Source organism: Oncorhynchus mykiss, chromosome 10 (genome assembly GCF_013265735.2).
Source record: "Oncorhynchus mykiss isolate Arlee chromosome 10, USDA_OmykA_1.1, whole genome shotgun sequence".
Classification (NCBI taxonomy): Eukaryota; Metazoa; Chordata; class Actinopteri; order Salmoniformes; family Salmonidae; genus Oncorhynchus; species Oncorhynchus mykiss.
The window spans coordinates 72,739,645-72,758,515 of record NC_048574.1 but is presented as its reverse complement, the minus strand read 5'-3'; the positions used below and the strand labels follow the sequence as shown (position 1 = coordinate 72,758,515).

At 46.4% G+C, this 18,871-nt stretch overlaps 2 protein-coding genes across 5 annotated transcripts in view; one reads left to right on the top strand and one right to left on the bottom strand.

Annotated features, from left to right (window-relative positions):
- The first annotated feature begins 3,448 nt into the window (after positions 1–3,448).
- Positions 3,449–11,547, top strand: LOC110534773 (fibrinogen-like protein 1). The gene is made up of 7 exons (XM_021619719.2): positions 3,449–3,565; positions 3,993–4,161; positions 4,407–4,566; positions 5,029–5,123; positions 5,661–5,749; positions 9,801–9,997; positions 11,215–11,547. The coding sequence occupies exons 1-7, from the start codon at positions 3,506–3,508 to the stop codon at positions 11,441–11,443; spliced, it is 999 nt and encodes a 332-aa protein (XP_021475394.2). The 5' UTR covers positions 3,449–3,505; the 3' UTR covers positions 11,444–11,547.
- A 1,304-nt stretch (positions 11,548–12,851) lies between these two features.
- LOC110497292 (microtubule-associated tumor suppressor 1 homolog A) overlaps positions 12,852–18,871 on the bottom strand; it is an 82,492-nt gene continuing 76,472 nt past the window's right edge. For all 4 annotated transcript variants that reach the window (XM_036933882.1, XM_036933883.1, XM_036933881.1 and 1 more), the window contains 6 exons: positions 17,959–18,064; positions 17,105–17,178; positions 16,826–16,921; positions 16,148–16,264; positions 14,728–14,825; positions 12,852–13,993 (listed from right to left, as the gene is read on the bottom strand). In XM_036933882.1, the coding sequence (XP_036789777.1) occupies positions 13,777–13,993; positions 14,728–14,825; positions 16,148–16,264; positions 16,826–16,921; positions 17,105–17,178; positions 17,959–18,064 (708 nt within the window). In that variant the 3' untranslated portion in view covers positions 12,852–13,776. The remainder of the gene's footprint in view (positions 13,994–14,727; positions 14,826–16,147; positions 16,265–16,825; positions 16,922–17,104; positions 17,179–17,958; positions 18,065–18,871) is intronic.

The following is an 18,871-nucleotide window of genomic DNA, read 5'->3' as shown; positions in this document are numbered from 1 at the left end:
CGTTGGTCATTAGTTGTTTAATAACCGAACCCCCCCCCGAAATGTTAATCGCTCAGCACTAGCAATTCATAACATATAATACAAATTGTAATTCGTAACATACCATAACAAATGGATTACGGACATCCAAAAGTACATACCATAACATATCATACTAAAGGTAGTGTCTCGGATTTACGTACAGAATAATACGAAATGCTCTGAGACTACGTTGCAGTGCCAGCTATTCTTTGGGTGCTGAAATCCGTAGTTTTTGATAAAAAAAATATTTTATTTGATGTCAGAGCTCCAGTCCGCCCACAATAGTCGCTGCTCAACTCCATCGTACGTCTTGGAGTTGAGTTCAGTCGTCTACTGTGCGTGTACCCTATCTGGCTTGCTACCAATGAACTTGCCAGACCCATTGAATACACCCAACAAAGTCTAAATGAGTCCTTGATAAGATGGAAAGAATGAAAATCAGCAGTAGATTTCTAGGTCAGCACAGGATTCGAGGTCCAGCTAGAACCATGAACTCCAGTGTCCCAGCATAGTAGATCTGAGTAACATAATGTTGAGTTGGCTACCCCTTGCATGCTAACTTAATCTAATGATACATTTATAAACCAAACAACCACATCTGATCATTGGTCAGGTGGTTGGAAGTTGTAGTTTGTGGCATAGATTCACTCAGTCATTTGTCATCATTCTGACAGAGAATGGCAATGTCTCACTTTCTCCAGGAGAGGGAATCCTCTGCATGCAAACTTGCAATTTGACTGAGGATGAGTACAACACATGTAGAATGCACTGTGCTGGTGAGCCCACTACATCACTTTATATGACTATCCATAATATTCCACTTGAAAATATCAGAATAATATTCCTGAATGAAAAACTGTTGTTCATTTCTACAGGAGGCAAGCACCAAATTGCCAGGAGTCAAACAAGAACATGTTGCATGTTGGGACGGTATTCATGAAATGGACACAATGAGCCGTGGGACCAACACTGCTCTCAAGTCAGAGGCAGACATTGAGGGAATGATCCAGACAAAACAGCAGTCAGAAGCTGAACACAGTGAAAGTGTCTTCCTATGTCTGAACCCGATTGTTTGAATTCGGCCTCTCTGCCTAAGACGCCGAAGACTCCTCGTGTTCCTACGCCACAGACACCAGAAGACAGTCGACTCAGTTCTCAGACACCCCAGCGAGAGCAGCACCGCCGGCAGCATAGCTCCAATACAGATTCCTCCAAGACAGGCAAGGAATCGCTACACTGCAAACAATGAGGCAAGACTTTAAGCCAATACCCAGTGCTAGAGGCACATGAAAGAGTGTGCTCAGGGGAGAAGACGTATATGTGCGAAGCGTGCGGCAGGGGTTTTCGCAAGTCGGAAATCGCAACATGCACCTAAAGTTTCACGCCGGCGAGATGCTGCAAGTGCAGGAAGTGGTTCCTGGATATAGACAGCTGCCAAAAGCACCAGGTGGCACGGCGCAGCACGGTGTGACCAACACCAACAATAACCTTCTCAGCTGTGAGGAAAGTTGTTCTCTCTAGCCTGTCATCTGAACAGACGGAGACAGAAACAACGGCAGTCACAATGAACAACAGAATCAATGGTTGTCTGTCTCTATCTTTCTGTGTTTGTCTGTCCGGCGATCATTATGAAGAGAAGGCTGATGAACTTGATAGACTTGGTGGCTCAGGGCCCGAGTCCTTGCCTTCCATTCATGGGTTCAAATCCCATTTCTTGTGCTTTAGTGGACATTTCCACAAATGTCACTGTCAAAATGACAAAGAAAACTATTCAATGTGAAAGAGATGGTTGCTCTAGGGGTCGAGGTCATGCTTTTCATCCATGAGTTATGTGTTTGAAAACCCATCTCTTTCTCTTCTGCTTTAGTCACTGAATGTCGATGTCTAAACTACAAAGAGAAGTGTAATGAGTGTGAAGGAGTCTGTGGGATCTCACCCCATTAGCACAGGGCTGTAGGTTTGAACCCAGTGGGCTGTAGGTTTGAACCCAGTGCTCTGGAAGAGGGTTACCTCACCACTGAGGACTCCACTGGGTGGGACTGAAACACATAGAAGGGCACGATAAGTAGGTTTGGTTAAATCCTGTGGTTTCAGAACAGTAATCAGCAGTGGCTGGGACAAGTAGACAACCCAATGCTTACAAGGCGAAAACTTTATGACTGAGCCAACAGCTCCTTCGCTTCACTTCTCTTCCTATGATAGAGTTAAGGAAACATTGATGAGTCCACTAATAAGCCCATGTTGGAGCTGAAGATGGCAGTCTGTTAGCTCTGTGGCACCCACACTGGGTTTCCCTGTGACCTCTACTAGTCAGGGTCAATAATGCCGGCATCAACAGGCTTTCTGTAGGTCACCCAGCATCAATTGGAGGTAGCTGGAGTTGGATACATGGCATCTCTACGCCAGCCAGCTCTCCCTCAGACACTTGCCTGGAGGCCTGGTCACATCAGACAAATACCTCTGGGCAGAATCACATCAGCATGTAAACACACCTCACCCCTGGAGCGATCAGACCATTCAGGCCACACCTCTGAACACACCTTACTACAGCTCACCTTAGCTATCATGTGAACCAGCGGTATTCAAATCTTACCCTATAAGGTCTGCTGGTTTTCTGTTCTACCTGATAATTAATTGCGCACACCTGGTGTCCCAGGTCTAAATCAGCCCCTGATTGGAGGGGAAGAATGAAAAAAAAAACAACAGTGGAACTGGCTTGACGTCCTGGGTCCGTATCCACAAAGTGTCTCAGAGTGCTGATCTGAGATCAGTTTAGCCTTTTAGTTCATAATGAATAAGACTGAATGGACAGATACATTTATCAAAAACACATTCCACCAAATATTAATATATCTTTTTTTTTATATGAGGAAGAAAAGCCTTATGCATGTATTTTATTTAACTAGGCAAATCAGTTAACAAATTCTTATTTACAATGACGGCCTAATTATGAAAAAAGACCTGAATCAAAACCATTGAATTAATAGAAGTAAATCAAAACTAGAGCTAAAACATGAAACAAGGGGAATGTTGACTTTAGGCAGGGAAAGTTACAAGTCGTTGAACTCAAATAAGAGTCGGAAGGGCCATGTTTAAGAGGACGCCAGTAAAAGGTGGTATCACCAGTTGGGTTATGAGAAGGGAGGATAGATAGAGGATAGATAGAGGGAAGACACTACAAAAGGCAGCCCTCTTCCTACGCAACAGACCACGAGACACAACAAGGTTTAATCAGAAGGTCAATGGCCAGACTATGGTGGGAAGTCACTAGCCATTTTTCAAAGTACAGCAGAACACTCGTGCTGACTCCGATGTTTAGACACTAGTGTTCTGCGTCGCCAAATGGAACCCTATTCCCTATATAGTGTACTACCACTGACCAGGTGCCATTCGGGATGCAGCCAGTGTCTTCCATGGTGGGTTGTCAGAGGGTAGGGTGAACAGAGCGTCAGTAACACTGGTGGTTGAACATAGCTCACACGCCATGGCAGGAGCGTCCACCATAGTAGTTGTGGGGCTTTTGTTCCTCACGGAATGCCACTCGGTAAGATTTATTTACATTTTGATTGGCTTTGGTTCATATTGTGCATAATTCTACTTCCTTAACACCCACATACGTTGTGAGGATGACATCGTATGTGCCATTTTGGTGTATTCTGCATTCACCTGCATGTATGTTTGTGTGTGTGTTTGTGTGTGCATGCATCGTCTGTCTCTGCATCCAAATATAGTTCATATCAGATTACATCATAACAGGTTTCTGTATTTATGTTATTGTTTAATGTACTGAGATTAGCATTTGTAGGCTAACACATAAAATTAACAAACTTGTTCCTTTATCTTATCTTGAAAACTGTGATAGAACGAATCATTCTGATTACTTAAAAAAAAAAACGGTTTTGTTAAATGAGTTGTATAGCCTGAGAGAGTGAACAGGGTCCCCCTCTCCCCCTGTCTGTCCTGTCCACTAGGCCCCAGTGCAGTGTGGGGAGATGGTGGGGCGTCTGCAGGCTGAGATGGAGGACCTGGTGAGGGTGATCAACGACCAGCACCGCTACATCCAGGAGCTTCACCTCAGCCAGGCCCAGAAGCTGCCCCAGATCCCCCAGACACACCTCCAGACTGGGGGCCAGTACAAAGGTCAGGCAGGGGGTAGAACCCCATAGTTCCTTTTGTTAATGTGGAATTCTATGGGTAGAACATAGAATGAATGGAATGTCTTTTTACTGAACTGGATTTAGTTTTTTTGTGTGATTCATGTTTGATTAGCAATTCGATTTAGTTTTTAAAACAGACATAAATAGTGAAAGATTATGCGCTGTATAAGGAATGGATTGGGTGCCATTTGGTGTGCAAGCACTGTAACCATGTCCTCTGTGTGTCAGACTGTGCTGAGATCTTTAAGGATGGGAACTCCGTTAGTGGCCTGTATATGATCAGACCGGACCAGGCTCCCTCCTCCTTCATGGTGTTCTGTGACATGAGTGATGGAGGAGGCTGGACTGTCTTCCAGAGGAGAAAGGACGGAACGGAGTCCTTCGACAGGTAGGTGGAAAGAAAACGTGTGATAAAAGGGCCTAAAGTGGCTACATTTAAGACCTACACGTCTCCTGTAAGACCTTATGACCTGTGAACCGCACCAGATACAGACAACATCATGGTGTCATCATACTCTTTATAATGTGATCTAACTGATGGAATATGTCCAGACTCTGACTTACACATTCATATTTATTTATTCAACACTATAAATATTTTTTGATTTAAAACAAATGTTAAAGACATTGTTTGGAACAATATACCCTACAAGTACATCATATTTCCAGAGTGGGCACTTTGGTACTTTTAATGATATAACTCAAACATCCTTCCTCCCAATTACATTTTTGTGAGAATTGCCAAAACAATCTGAGATACTAAAACATTTTCCACTCCCGCTGGCGTGGAATCTCGTTGGTTTCAGGTTTAGCATCACGTGCATGTGGGTGTGTCTCCTTCCCTCTACAGAGCGTGGGTGGAGTATAAGCATGGTTTTGGAGACAGCGAGTCAGACGGAGAGTTCTGGCTAGGGAACGACCCCCTACACTACCTCACCTCTCAAGGTGAAGAGGAAAACCTACAACTAGGGCCAAGAGCTTTTCCCCACCACGATCTGACCAGGAAAAACTCCCGGCCCTTAGGAACAGGCTGTAATAGTAATATGACCCAGAGTTTTTCCTGGCCTTACTCAGGTTATAACTAGGACACAGAGTTTTCCTAGTCAGGTAACAACTCTTGGCTAGAAAAAACATCTAAAAGGCATGTGGCCAAATTCACATGGAATGTACCTAATAATGAGTTGCTTTTATATTACATAGACCTTTTAACTACAATCAAGCTTAAAGAGCCCAATTTCCAACTTGAGATAAGTTGACTTAAAATGGACTCAAGTCCAAAAATGTTGACATAAGTCAATCTTTTATTGGCTTAAGTCCTTGTTAAGTTCACTTATCTCAAGTCTGATCGTGGCCCCGAGTGCTTTACATTGTACGAGGCCACAGCAACTCAACTCATCCACCACCACTACTGTCTCACCCACCTGGGTGACAATCGGTGGCCATTTTGGCTCTTTATGACCGGTATTTGACTCTGTTTTCTAGGCGACTACAACCTAAAGATCAACATGGAGGACTTTGACGGAAACCAGCGCTTCGCCAAGTACAAAAACATGAAAGTTGATGATGAAAAGGTACACGTGAACACAACACCACGGTCTTCACAGCAGACATTCCTCACACGGAACAGACACGCTTTTCCCATAACATTGGGTGTCACTATTTTGTCTACTCTTGTTCAAACTGTACAAAAGGCAGTTGAGATCTTGATAGAACGTAAAGAACAAGAACGTTTGTAGTATCTCTCCTTCCTTTGTCTTTAACCCAACATCCCCCCCCCTTCCCTTTCTAACCCAACACCCCCCCCTTCCCTTTCTAACCCAACACCCCCCCCCTTCCCTTTCTAACCCATCACCCCCCCCCCTTCCCTTTCTAACCCAACATCCCCCCCCCTTCCCTTTCTAACCCAACATCCCCCCCTTCCCTTTCTAACCCAACATCCCCCCCCCTTCCCTTTCTAACCCAACATCCCCCCCCCCTTCCCTTTCTAACCCAACATCCACCCCCCCTTCCCTTTCTAACCCAACATCCCCCCCCCTTCCCTTTCTAACCCAACATCCCCCCCCCCCTTCCCTTTCTAACCCAACATCCCCCCCCCTTCCCTTTCTAACCCAACATCCCCCCCCCCTTCCCTTTCTAACCCAACATCCCCCCCCCTTCCCTTTCTAACCCAACATCCCCCCCTTCCCTTTCTAACCCAACATCCCCCCCCTTCCCTTTCTAACCCAACATCCCCCCCCCTTCCCTTTCTAACCCAACATCCCCCCCCCCTTCCCTTTCTAACCCAACATCCCCCCCCCTTCCCTTTCTAACCCAACATCCCCCCCCCCTTCCCTTTCTAACCCAACATCCCCCCCCCTTCCCTTTCTAACCCAACATCCCCCCCCCTTCCCTTTCTAACCCAACATCCCCCCCCCCTTCCCTTTCTAACCCAACATCCCCCCCCCCCCCTTCCCTTTCTAACCCAACATCCCCCCCCTTCCCTTTCTAACCCAACATCCCCCCCCTTCCCTTTCTAACCCAACATCCCCCCCCCTTCCCTTTCTAACCCAACATCCCCCCCCTTCCCTTTCTAACCCAACATCCCCCCCCCTTCCCTTTCTAACCCAACATCCCCCCCCTTCCCTTTCTAACCCAACATCCCCCCCCCTTCCCTTTCTAACCCAACATCCCCCCCCTTCCCTTTCTAACCCAACATCCCCCCCCCTTCCCTTTCTAACCCAACATCCCCCCCCTTCCCTTTCTAACCCAACATCCCCCCCCTTCCCTTTCTAACCCAACACCCCCCCCCCTTCCCTTTCTAACCCAACATCCCCCCCCTTCCCTTTCTAACCCAACACCCCCCCCCTTCCCTTTCTAACCCAACATCCCCCCCCTTCCCTTTCTAACCCAACATCCCCCCCCTTCCCTTTCTAACCCAACATCCCCCCCCTTCCCTTTCTAACCCAACATCCCCCCCCTTCCCTTTCTAACCCAACATCCCCCCCCCCTTCCCTTTCTAACCCAACATCCCCCCCCCTTCCCTTTCTAACCCAACATCCCCCCCCCCTTCCCTTTCTAACCCAACATCCCCCCCCCCCTTCCCTTTCTAACCCAACATCCCCCCCCTTCCCTTTCTAACCCAACATCCCCCCCCCTTCCCTTTCTAACCCAACATCCCCCCCCCCTTCCCTTTCTAACCCAACATCCCCCCCCCTTCCCTTTCTAACCCAACATCCCCCCCCCCCTTCCCTTTCTAACCCAACATCCCCCCCCCCCTTCCCTTTCTAACCCAACATCCCCCCCTTCCCTTTCTAACCCAACATCCCCCCCCCCCTTCCCTTTCTAACCCAACATCCCCCCCCCCCTTCCCTTTCTAACCCAACATCCCCCCCCTTCCCTTTCTTTGTTGACATAAGTCCTTGTTTGCAAAAAAAACTAACCAATCTACCATTCATAGTGTATAAACTGGGGATTTCCAGGACTAGTATACAGAGCATGCGCTGATCAGCTGATATTTTCCACCTCTCACTGACCATGTCTGTAATAGCTTTTGTGTTTCAAGTTAACCACTATAGTTCCTGTGCCCAAGGAGGCCAAGGTAACCTGTCTAAATGTCTACTGCCCTGTAGCACGCACAACTGTAGCAATGAAATGCTTTGAAAGGCTGGTCATGGCACACATCAACACCATTATCCCAGACACACTGGACCCACTCCAATTTACATACCGCCCCAACAGATCCACAGATGACGCAATCTCCATTGCACTCCACACTGCCCTCTCCCGCCTGGATAAGAGGAACGCCTATGTGAGAATGTTGTTCATTGACTACAGCTCAGCGTTCAAATAATAGTGCCCTCCAAGCTCATTACTAATCTCAGGACCCTGGGACTGAACACCTGCCTCTGCAACTGAATCCTGGACTTCCTGCTGGGCCGCCCCCAGGTGGTGAGGATTGTCAACATCACATCCACCACACTGATCCTCAACACGGGAGCCCCTCAGGGTGCGCGGCCGCGCACAACTCCAATACCGTCATTAAGTTTACTGACGGCATGACAGTGGTAGGCCCGATGACCAACGACGATGAGACAGCCTATAGCAGGGCTCTCCAACCCTGTCCCTAGAGAGGTACCTTCCTGTAGGTTTTCATTCCAACCCCTGTTGTAATCACCTGATTCAGTTAATCAACCAGCTGATTATTAGAATCAGGTGTGCTAGATTATGGTTGCAGTGAAAACCTACAGGACGGTAGCTCTCCAGGGACAAGGTTTGAGAGCTCTGGCCTATAGGGAGGTCAGTGACATGGCAGTGTGGTGCCAGGAGCTGATCGTGGTCTCCAGGAAATGGTTGGTCGAGGACGCCCCCATCCACATTGATGGGGCTGTAGTGGAGTGGGTCGAGAGCTTCAAGTTCCTCTGTGTCCACATCGCTAAGGAACTAACATGGTCCATACACACCAACACAGTCCTGAAGAAGGCATGACAATGCCTCTTCCACCTCAGGAGGCTGAGGCTGATTTGTGATGGGCCCTCAGATCCTCAAAAAGTTATACAGCTGCACCATTGAGAGCATCTTAACTGGCTGCATCACTGCTTGGTACGGCAACTGCTTTGCATTCGACCACAAGGTGCTACAGAGGATATGCATATGGCCCAGTCCATAACTGGGCCGAGCTCCCTGCTGTCCAGGACCTCTATACCAGGCGGTGTCAGAGGAAGGCCCTAAAAATGATAAAACACTTCAGCCACCCAAGTCATGGATTGTTCTCTCTGCTACCACACGGCAAGCGGTACCGATGCACCAAGTCTGGAACCAACAGGACCCTGAACAGCTTCTACCCCCAAGCCTTAAGACTGCTAAATAGTTAACCAAATAGCTACCTAGATTATTTGCATTGACCCCCATCTGCACTAACTCTTTTGACTCATCACGTACGCTGATGCTACTTCTTATTATATATCCTGTTACCTAGTCACTTTACCCCTACCTATATGTACATATCTACCTGAATTACCTCGTACTCCTGCACATCGACTCGGCTATGTACACGGGGCACCAGTACCAAGGTATCGCTACTCATTCTGCATTTATTATTAAGTGTTATTACTTTTCTATTATTTTCTTTCTCTCTGCATTGTTGGGAAGGAGCGGTGAGTATGTATTTCACTGTTAGTCTACACCTGTTGTTTACGAAGCATGGGACAAATACAATGTGATTTGAATGTCCTTGAGCAAAAGGTCCTGGGGAAAACCAGCAATCCTCTTCATTCACCTTCTCAGCAGTATTCAAAAACATACATCTCAGCAGTGCTCTGTTTAGGAGAACATTGACTGTGTTACAGTGTAAGCATGTTACATTCTTTGGTTTATCACTCCTGGTCATCAGCCTATTACCTAAAGTTGTGGTGCCTTTTACACTTGGCGTGGGGAATTCTGGCCCAGGACTTCTGCAGTGTGTGCACACCAATGTAGGCATTTGTTTGAGGTCTAAATTGAAGACTACAATTAGTTGACATTTGAGATCAGGTTAAAGGGGATAGTTCAGTGATTTTACATAGTTAAATATTCAAAATCACTGAATTATTTCCCCATAAAATTCTTAAAAAGTTACTCCCTAAAATACTCCTCTTCCCCCTCCAGAACCAGTATAAGCTTCATCTGGGTGAGTACACTGGCAATGCGGGGGACGCCCTCCCCGAAGCCCACTCCCGTCCCAGTGGGCAGTGGAACAGTCTAGGGGCCGGTCAACTGGGAGTCAAGTTCAGTACCTACGACCATCCCAACAAGGACGATGAGAAGTGTATCCGCCATGACATGTCAGGCTGGTGGTTCAGCAAGTATGACCTTCTGTATTACTGTGGAGATTCAGTAACCTCTCAACAGAGTATTGACCTTCTGTATTACTGTGGAGATTCAGTAACCTCTCAACAGAGTATTGACCTTCTGTATTACTGTGTAGATTCAGTAACCTCTCAACAGAGTATTGACCTTCTGCATTACTGTGGAGATTCAGTAACCTCTCAACAGAGTATTGACCTTCTGTATTACTGTGGAGATTCAGTAACCTCTCAACAGAGTATTGGCCTTCTGCATTACTGTGGAGATTCAGTAACCTCTCAACAACAGAGTATTGGCCTTCTGTATTACTGTGTAGATTCAGTAACCTCTCAACAACAGAGTATTGGCCTTCTGTATTACTGTGTAGATTCAGTAACCTCTCAACAACAGAGTATTGACCTTCTGCATTACTGTGGAGATTCAGTAACCTCTCAACAGAGTATTGGCCTTCTGCATTACTGTGGAGATTCAGTAACCTCTCAACAACAGAGTATTGGCCTTCTGTATTACTGTGTAGATTCAGTAAACTCTGAACAGAGTATTGGCCTTCTGTATTACTGTGTAGATTCAGTAAACTCTCAACAGAGTATTGGCCTTCTGTATTACTGTGGAGATTCAGTAAACTCTGAACAGAGTATTGGCCTTCTGTATTACTGTGGAGATTCAGTAACCTCTCAACAACAGAGTATTGGCCTTCTGTATTACTGTGTAGATTCAGTAACCTCTCAACAGAGTATTGACCTTCTGCATTACTGTGGAGATTCAGTAACCTCTGAACAACAGAGTATTGGCCTTCTGTATTACTGTGGAGATTCAGTAACCTCTCAACAACAGAGTATTGGCCTTCTGTATTACTGTGTAGATTCAGTAACCTCTCAACAGAGTATTGACCTTCTGCATTACTGTGGAGATTCAGTAACCTCTCAACAGAGTATTGGCCTTCTGCATTACTGTGGAGATTCAGTAACCTCTCAACAGAGTATTGACCTTCTGCATTACTGTGGAGATTCAGTAACCTCTCAACAGAGTATTGGCCTTCTGCATTATGATATTTATGCCTTTAACTTTCTCACTAATCATTATTCACGATTCATTCACAATTATCGTAATCATTATCGTAATCATGGTAGCATAGATCTGGCAATGTCCAAGCAATGGAACGCGACCTTCTACTCTGAATCTCAGATGTTGGTGTCATTCTGCGTCTCTCCACCAGGTGTGAGTCTGGCAACTTGAACGGTCACTACTACAACGGGCCGTACCAAGCGGTGATGGATGACGGGGTGGTCTGGTACACCTGGCACGGCTGGTGGTATTCAATCAAATCCGTAGTCATGATGATCCGGGCCTCCGACGTCCATCCGGCTGGATCTGATGTCCAACTGACCAGAACGCCAGACGACATCGATCCTGTTAAGAGTTTTGCCTCAATTAGGATAGGCTGAAGGTGGTGTTACATCATAGAGAACCTCCAATCATAACAATCTTGATGCTAATTGAGGTAAAACAGTAATTCTGCTCATAGATTATTAAAGGATTACATTTATTGTCATCGTCAATTGCAGACCAAAAATGTATTTCATCTTTTAACCCAACCCCTTTGAATCAGAGAGGTGTGTGGGGGGGGTGGGGGGCTGCCACATCGGGTGCCAGAGGAGCTGTTGTTGTTCATTCCAACTGGCAACCTTTTGGCCATTTGCCCAACGTTTTAACTTGCTAGGCCAACTGCTGCTAGCCCATATGCATGTGATCTACACATCCAGCCCAAAGCAGGAGGTTTAAAACATACTTTCTTAGTCGCCAATGTACCGGAGCATGTCTTTCACTGTTAAAAATAACAACGTGAATGTGACTGATGGACGATTTTTACATGTTTTTCCTTTTATAAATAATGGTACAATGTGCGTACAATTGTGTACCTTCCACTCAAATAATTTCCGATTGTGACTCAATTTTAATAAAATGTTAACTATGATCAACTCTTACTTTAACAGAAATATTGCCTATATTTCCCCCCCAGAGTTCTCACTTGCAACCAGACTGGGCACGTTCCAGGTCGTTCTCGCTGGGCACGTTCCAGGTCGTTCTCGCTGGGCACGTTCCAGGTCGTCCTCGCTGGGCACATTCCAATCCAACGTTCCAATCTCAAAAGAAACTGCTCTATCATATAAATGGGCTTCCTCAGACAAACAGTTCTCCAGACATTGTGAGATCTAATCTACTGCACAGATCCACTGCGCTAAAGACAACCTGGAACACGCCCATTTTTCTCCCCGTGGTTTAAGCCAACCCTTAAAACATTCACTAGTTTCTACCTGTTAATACTGCAGCCAGAGATAACAGACACTAGACATGACTGAATAGTGTGTGCAAACAAACCAGTAGTACATTACAGACAGACACCAGAGCACCAAAACCTCACCAGTGAAAAGAGAGTGCATTACTTCCATGTTAAAGCACAGTAGAGTGGTCGTAGAGGAGATTTGAGGCCACTGAGGTAGGTGTTAAATGGGTGATCTGTGCCCTCCAGGGTGGATTCCTTTCTCTAGGTACTACTGCACAACAACAAGATTGAGCGTGCGCACACACACACACACACACACACACACACACACACACACACACACACACACACACACACACACACACACACACACACACACACACACACACACACACACACACACTCTGCTTCGCCATAGCGGTCAATCATTTTGACAGGTAAAGGACTTGTGTGTATAACCAATCTCTTCCAATGTATCACATTATACAAATACCTTTATGTCCCTAATCATATCCACTATTTAATTATGTATTTATAGAGGGATAATAAATATAACATTTATGTAGATTTTTTTTAAATTGTTTGTTTATTTACCTTTTAAAATGAAACAAAATGATGGTCAGTTTGAGGCATTCTTGGAGACGTGGAGAGGTTTGAGAGAACATTGGCTCGACACAAAGTTGTGGAGTTTTGGACTGGGAACATTCTGAGCGATAAAGCACAGATGGGTAAATACATTCCACACTTTTATTACGGTAGAGAGATGAAGGGTTGGGATTAAAGTTCACTTTAACTGAATATCCGCGCCCAGATAGAGACTGTTTATACAACAGGTCAAAAGCTTGTTGGATAAAGCTCTGCTCTTCAATAAGTCACCCTAAAAGTCTATACCAAAGATGGCGGATAAATGAAGATGCCCCACTCAGGCCATTTACCATAGATTTTTTTTTCATTGACTGTATCTGAACCAGAAAAAAAGGGAATGCGATGTCTCACTTCCACTTCCGTCTCTGGCTCCAAGGTTTTTCGCACAAACTTTATTCGGGGAGCGGGGAACACGATGCACAAATAAAAGAAGAAGAATCAAAACGAGCTGAGAAGCTATGTACAAACCCTGAGGTTTAAGTTGCCTGTTCTTTCTCTCTGCTGAGGGGGAAAAAAAGTGAGAGAAATCAGGCAGAAAAGAACGAAGGCAGAATTGTCCCACGCTTTTAAGTAAGTGCATCTGTGCAACATTGTCTTCTCTTTCTGGGAGCAAAGAAAACGTCTGTACAAGTCATTGTGGGCAGAAGCCAAAACTGCAGCGTCATCATATGAAGTAGTCCATCCGTATTTGGAACAGCTTTGTCTCCTTGAGAGGCTGGGGTTGGTGATCTGGGGGGTAGGAGGTAAGGGACTGTAGAGGGGGGTTGTCTCTAGGGTGTGTTGGAGGGGGTATCCACACAAACACTCACACACTCTCTTTATCTCTCTCCCCTTTGTATCTAGTTTGGGTTATCTGCTGGGCGAGAGTGGGGCTGCGGCGGTGGGGAAGGAAGCCGAGTTGCCGGGCGAGTGGAAGGGCGAGGAGGGTGAGAGGCGGCGGGGGCTGGCCAGGTCTCCGTTGTGCAGCTTCCACAGCAGCTCCTCATTCTCCATGGAGAGACGCTTGTTGACCTTGGACTCCTTCTGCAGGGTCTGTTGCAGCATGGCCTGCTCACTGGACAACTGCCTGCAGGAGACACAGAGAGGAGAGAGATGTCAGAGAGGGAAGATACACACAGAGAGGAGAGAGAGGACAGAGAGGGAAGAGAAGTCAGAGAGGAGAGAGAGGACAGAGAGGAAAGATACACACAGAGAGGAGAGAGAGGACAGAGAGGAAAGAGAAGTCAGAGAGGAGAGAGAGGACAGAGAGGAGAGAGAGGGAAGAGAGGAGAGAGAGGACAGAGAGGGAAGATACACACAGAGGGGAGAGAGAGGTCAGAGAGGGAAGATACACACAGAGGAGAGAGAGGAGAGAGAGGGAAGATACACACAGAGGAGAGAGAGGAGAGAGAGGGAAGATACACAGAGGAGAGAGAGGAGAGAGAGGGAAGATACACAGAGGAGAGAGAGGAGAGAGAGGGAAGATACACAGAGGAGAGAGAGGTCAGAGAGGGAAGATACACAGAGGAGAGAGAGGGAAGATACACAGAGGAGAGAGAGGTCAGAGAGGGAAGATACACAGAGGAGAGAGAGGTCAGAGAGGGAAGATACACAGAGGAGAGAGAGGAGAGAGAGGAAGACGCACACAAAGTGAAGGTGGTTCACTGAACAGCCTCTGTTACAGCAACACAGAGAAACGGACACATAGGAACACACACATTCTTATAACTACATTTGCATGCTAGAAACCCTGCTGGAAGGACAAATGGTGAAGATGAGGATTCTGGAGAGAGATGAGTCACTCCTCTCTGCAGTACGTACTTGGAGAGTGCGGTGTGTTTGTCCATGCGGGCCCTGTAGTCTTCGTTCTCCTGCTGGACTTTGTTCAGACGCTCCTCCAGCTTCACGTTGCTCTCCATCTGGCGCCAGACAGACAACACAAATGGAAAAGTTCAAATGAGATATTTCTCCCCACTCCTGTACTTGAATCATGCCATGATACTATGTACTTGTTTACATTTATAGATTTGCTCGCAGCATCGCATTAATGGAAACAAAGACTGTTCTCAGGGCAGGCCTATGTTTCAATCGTGTCTGGGACAATTTTAACATTTTAGCTAACCCCTTTCCTAACCTTAACCTAATTCTCCTAACCATCCACGTTAATTCTCCTAACCTGCCACGCTAATTCTCCTAACCTGCCACGTTAATTCTCCTAACCTGCCAGGTTAATTCTCCTAACCTGCCACGTTAATTCTCCTAACCTGCCAGGTTAATTCTCCTAACCTGCCACGTTAATTCTCCTAACCTGCCACGTTAATTCTCCTAACCTGCCACGTTAATTCTCCTAACCTGCCACGTTAATTCTCCTAACCTGCCACGCTAATTCTCCTAACCTGCCACGTTAATTCTCCTAACCTGCCACGTTAATTCTCCTAACCTGCCACGTTAATTCTCCAACACGTTAATTCTCCTAACCTGCCAGGTTAATTCTCCTAACCTGCCACGTTAATTCTCCTAACCTGCCAGGTTAATTCTCCTAACTTGCCATGTTAATTCTCCTAACCTGCCAGGTTAATTCTCCTAACCTGGCAGGTTAATTCTCCTGGGAAGAGTCTTGGTTTCCACTAATGCGACACAGCGATTTGCTGACTCGATCACGTGACACATGCAATGAATCTCTAATAGAAGGCTGGTGTCTGTGCTCACCATTAAACACTGATGATGGCTTGATGCACAAACGGTTGTGTTTTGTTTTCATCTTTTATTTATGCACAATAAACTTCTGGGCACCAGAAAGTCCCAATAGCTGTGGATGATCTCAGTGTGCAGGTCTCCACCGCTCCTAGGCGGTTTAGGCCCAGGATTCTAACCAGCACTTTGAGACAAAGGCATTTGCTTTACTAGGTTGCTCTGAAGCCTGCGGCGAGGCAGACTCAATCTTTCCACTCATGACTCAATATTCGTGGGGTATTTATGCAGTTTTGTTTTGCAGTGAAATGACTCTCTATGTGGTGACTCCCAAGGCTGAAGACAATCTATCACGAGCTTGAACGGCCAAACAAACCCTTACTAAAACACTCCGTCTACACAGGAATGTGTGTGTGTCTTATAAGGGATGACATAAGATGGCGCACCCTTTCAGTGATGTACAGAGAGAGCTAGCGAAAACACACCGGGGCAAGCTCAGGGCATGCGTGTGTAGGTGCGTTTTCATCGACATGTGTGCGTACGTCCTCACCAGCTTGTCCATCTGCATGAGTTTCTTGTCCTGTTGATGAAGCTGTTTGGTCTTTATCTCCAGAACCACCTTAAGACTCTCCAGCTCCTGTCCCAGATACAACACATGGGAGTCCTTCTATAGGGAGAGAGAGGAAGAGGAGAGAGAGGAAGAGGGGGTGAGGAAGAGGGGGCGAGGAAGAGGGGGCGAGGAAGAGAGAGAGAGAGAGAAAAATGGGGGGGAAGAGAGAGAGAATTTCATTCACAAACCAGTCCTATTCCTAACCTCTTCTATCCCTTACAAACTGTTGTTCCAGACAAATAACAGTCTCAATAACCCACTTTAAGATGGATGATTGCAGTACCAGAGTGGTGGGTTTGATTCCCAAATGAAACTAAATATGCATGAGTCACTGTGTATAAATCCCCAAACACCGCCATCTCAGAAACGGACACAATGACCAGTGCTGCATGTCCATTAGCAACCAACAGGGGGCAGTATTGCACCAGTATAAAGACCATAAGGCCCAATAACAACAAAAAAGAAGCAGTAAACTGGGACATCTGTCTCACAGCAGTAGTATTGTTGACTGAGGTACACAGTGTACCAGAACAATAGCATTCTTCAGCACCTTCCTGTGTCCATGGGGCTCTGGGCATAATTAGACCACTACATAGGGTGTCATCATATTCCTTTTACCTGGTTATTCTCTGCCAGAATTCTCCTCCTCTCCTCCTCCGCTCGCAGCTTCTCGCTCAGCGCCTCGTTCTCCAACGTGAGGTCCTGGATTTTCTCCTGTTGTGGGTGTGAGAGAGAGAGAGAAAGTGGTTGAGAGAGAGAGAGAGAGTTAAGTCAACGCTACAACAGTGTTCCTCCCTGATACTGAGTCTATATAAGACATACAGAAGATAGTAGTATCTGTATTGGGTAAACGTGTTGGTAAGGGAGGGAGGGAGGTACAGGGAACATGGATCTTACAGTGAGAGTGGCCTCCGTTTCCTTTAGTGTTTTGTCCAGGTTCTCCAAGTCCTGTTCCAGGGTTTTCCTGAGCTCTGCAAAACAACAACACACACACACACTAAGTCAATGATGGAGGAAAACTAGTCACTTATTCACCTTTCTCATGTGAAAACCAACCAAGTCTGTGGATGCCTGAGATGGATGGATTGATGGGTGGATGGATTGATGGGTTGATGGATTGATGGGTGGATGGGTGGATGGATTGATGGGTGGATGGAAGGATTGATGGGTGGAAGGATTGATGGGTGGATGGATTGATGGGTGGATGGATTGATGGGTGGATGGATTGATGGGAGAGTTGATGGATTGATGGGTGGGTTGATGGATGGATTGATAGGTGGATGGGTAGATGGATGGATGGATGGATGGATTGATGGGTGGATGGATTTCTGGGTGGATGGATTGATGGGTGGATGGATTGATGGGTGGATGGATTGATGGGTGGATGGATTGATGGGAGAGTTGATTGATGGATTGATGGATTGATGGGTGAATGGATTGATGGGTGGGTGGGTGGATGAATTGATGGGTGGGTGGATTGATGGGTGGGTTGATGGATTGATGGGTGGATTGATGGATTGATGGATGGATTGATGGATGGATGGATGGATTGATGGGTGGATGGATTGATGGGTGGATGGATGGGTGGGTGGATGGATTGATGGGTGGGTGGATGGATTGATGGGTGGGTGGATGGATGGGTGGATGGATTGATGGGTGGATAGATGGGTTGAAACATGCATTTTAGGACAGAAGAATAGAGGGATGAATTTCAATGAGTTCTGTGAAGGTGTGTGGTTGTGTGTCCTCACCTTGGACAGCGGTGTCGTAGGTCAGTCTGAGCGTGTCCATCTGCTGAGCGTGGCTGGCCTCAGAGTTTCTCCTCAGAGTCTCCTGTCTGCTCCTCATCTCCTCCAGCTGACAGAGAGAAGAAGAAAATGGATTGATTGACCATTCTATTTCCATGGGCTCCTCTCAGTAACACAAGTATGCCATTACAAGCTGAGCATCAGTTACGGGGTGAATCTCAATAGTCCAAGGTTTCCTCTTTATACTTCCAATTCATACTACTAATATTCCCCCCTACTATTATGACACATTTCAAGGTTATTGGTTGCGTACACAGTTTATCAGGTGTTATAGCGGGGGCAGTGAAATGCTGGTGTCACCTGCTCCTAACAGGGCAGTTCAAATGAGAAATAATACAATGAACTATGTGGAGTATCCAGTATTTAAATACACAGTGTGAAAGCAGCATAACAGAAACGGGAAGTCTTTTATGTCTCTATATACGCGGGGCAGCAGCGTTGTGTGTGTGTGTGTGTGTGTGTGTATGTGCAGGAGTCCGCGTGTGTATGAGGTGTGTGTTTTGTGTGTGGGAGGAGGTGTGCTAAAAAGTATCTGATTTGGAACAAGCTGATGTGGATGATTTATCGCTAATTGAATTACCAGTTAGATGTAGGCCATAGAGGACTCAGGAAGTAATACTACGTGCCAATTCATATTCATCCATGCCGCCCCGTTCTACCGCTGATGACATCAGGGAGTAATAACCATGGCAACGGTCGTAAATCTCGGGAAGCGTTTAGGAGTTGGGCGCTGTGTGTGGTGCGGTTGAGAGCCAGTGGAGTGTTTCAGAAGTGCTCGAATGCTGTGTTCACGTGCTAGTCGGAACTAGGAAACTCCGACTTGCTAACAGGTTGTAGTTGAACACGTACCCCCGTT

What these genes read in the sequence shown, in the direction of transcription:
- LOC110534773 (XM_021619719.2), top strand. Translation starts at nt 3,506, where the DNA reads ATGGCAGGAGCGTCCACCATAGTAGTTGTGGGGCTTTTGTTCCTCACG. An exon ending in GGAACGGAGTCCTTCGACAG is followed by an intron (nt 4,567 to 5,028) that starts GTAGGTGGAAAG and finishes TTCCCTCTACAG; the next exon opens with AGCGTGGGTGGAGTATAAGC. An exon ending in TCAGGCTGGTGGTTCAGCAA is followed by an intron (nt 9,998 to 11,214) that starts GTATGACCTTCT and finishes TCTCTCCACCAG; the next exon opens with GTGTGAGTCTGGCAACTTGA.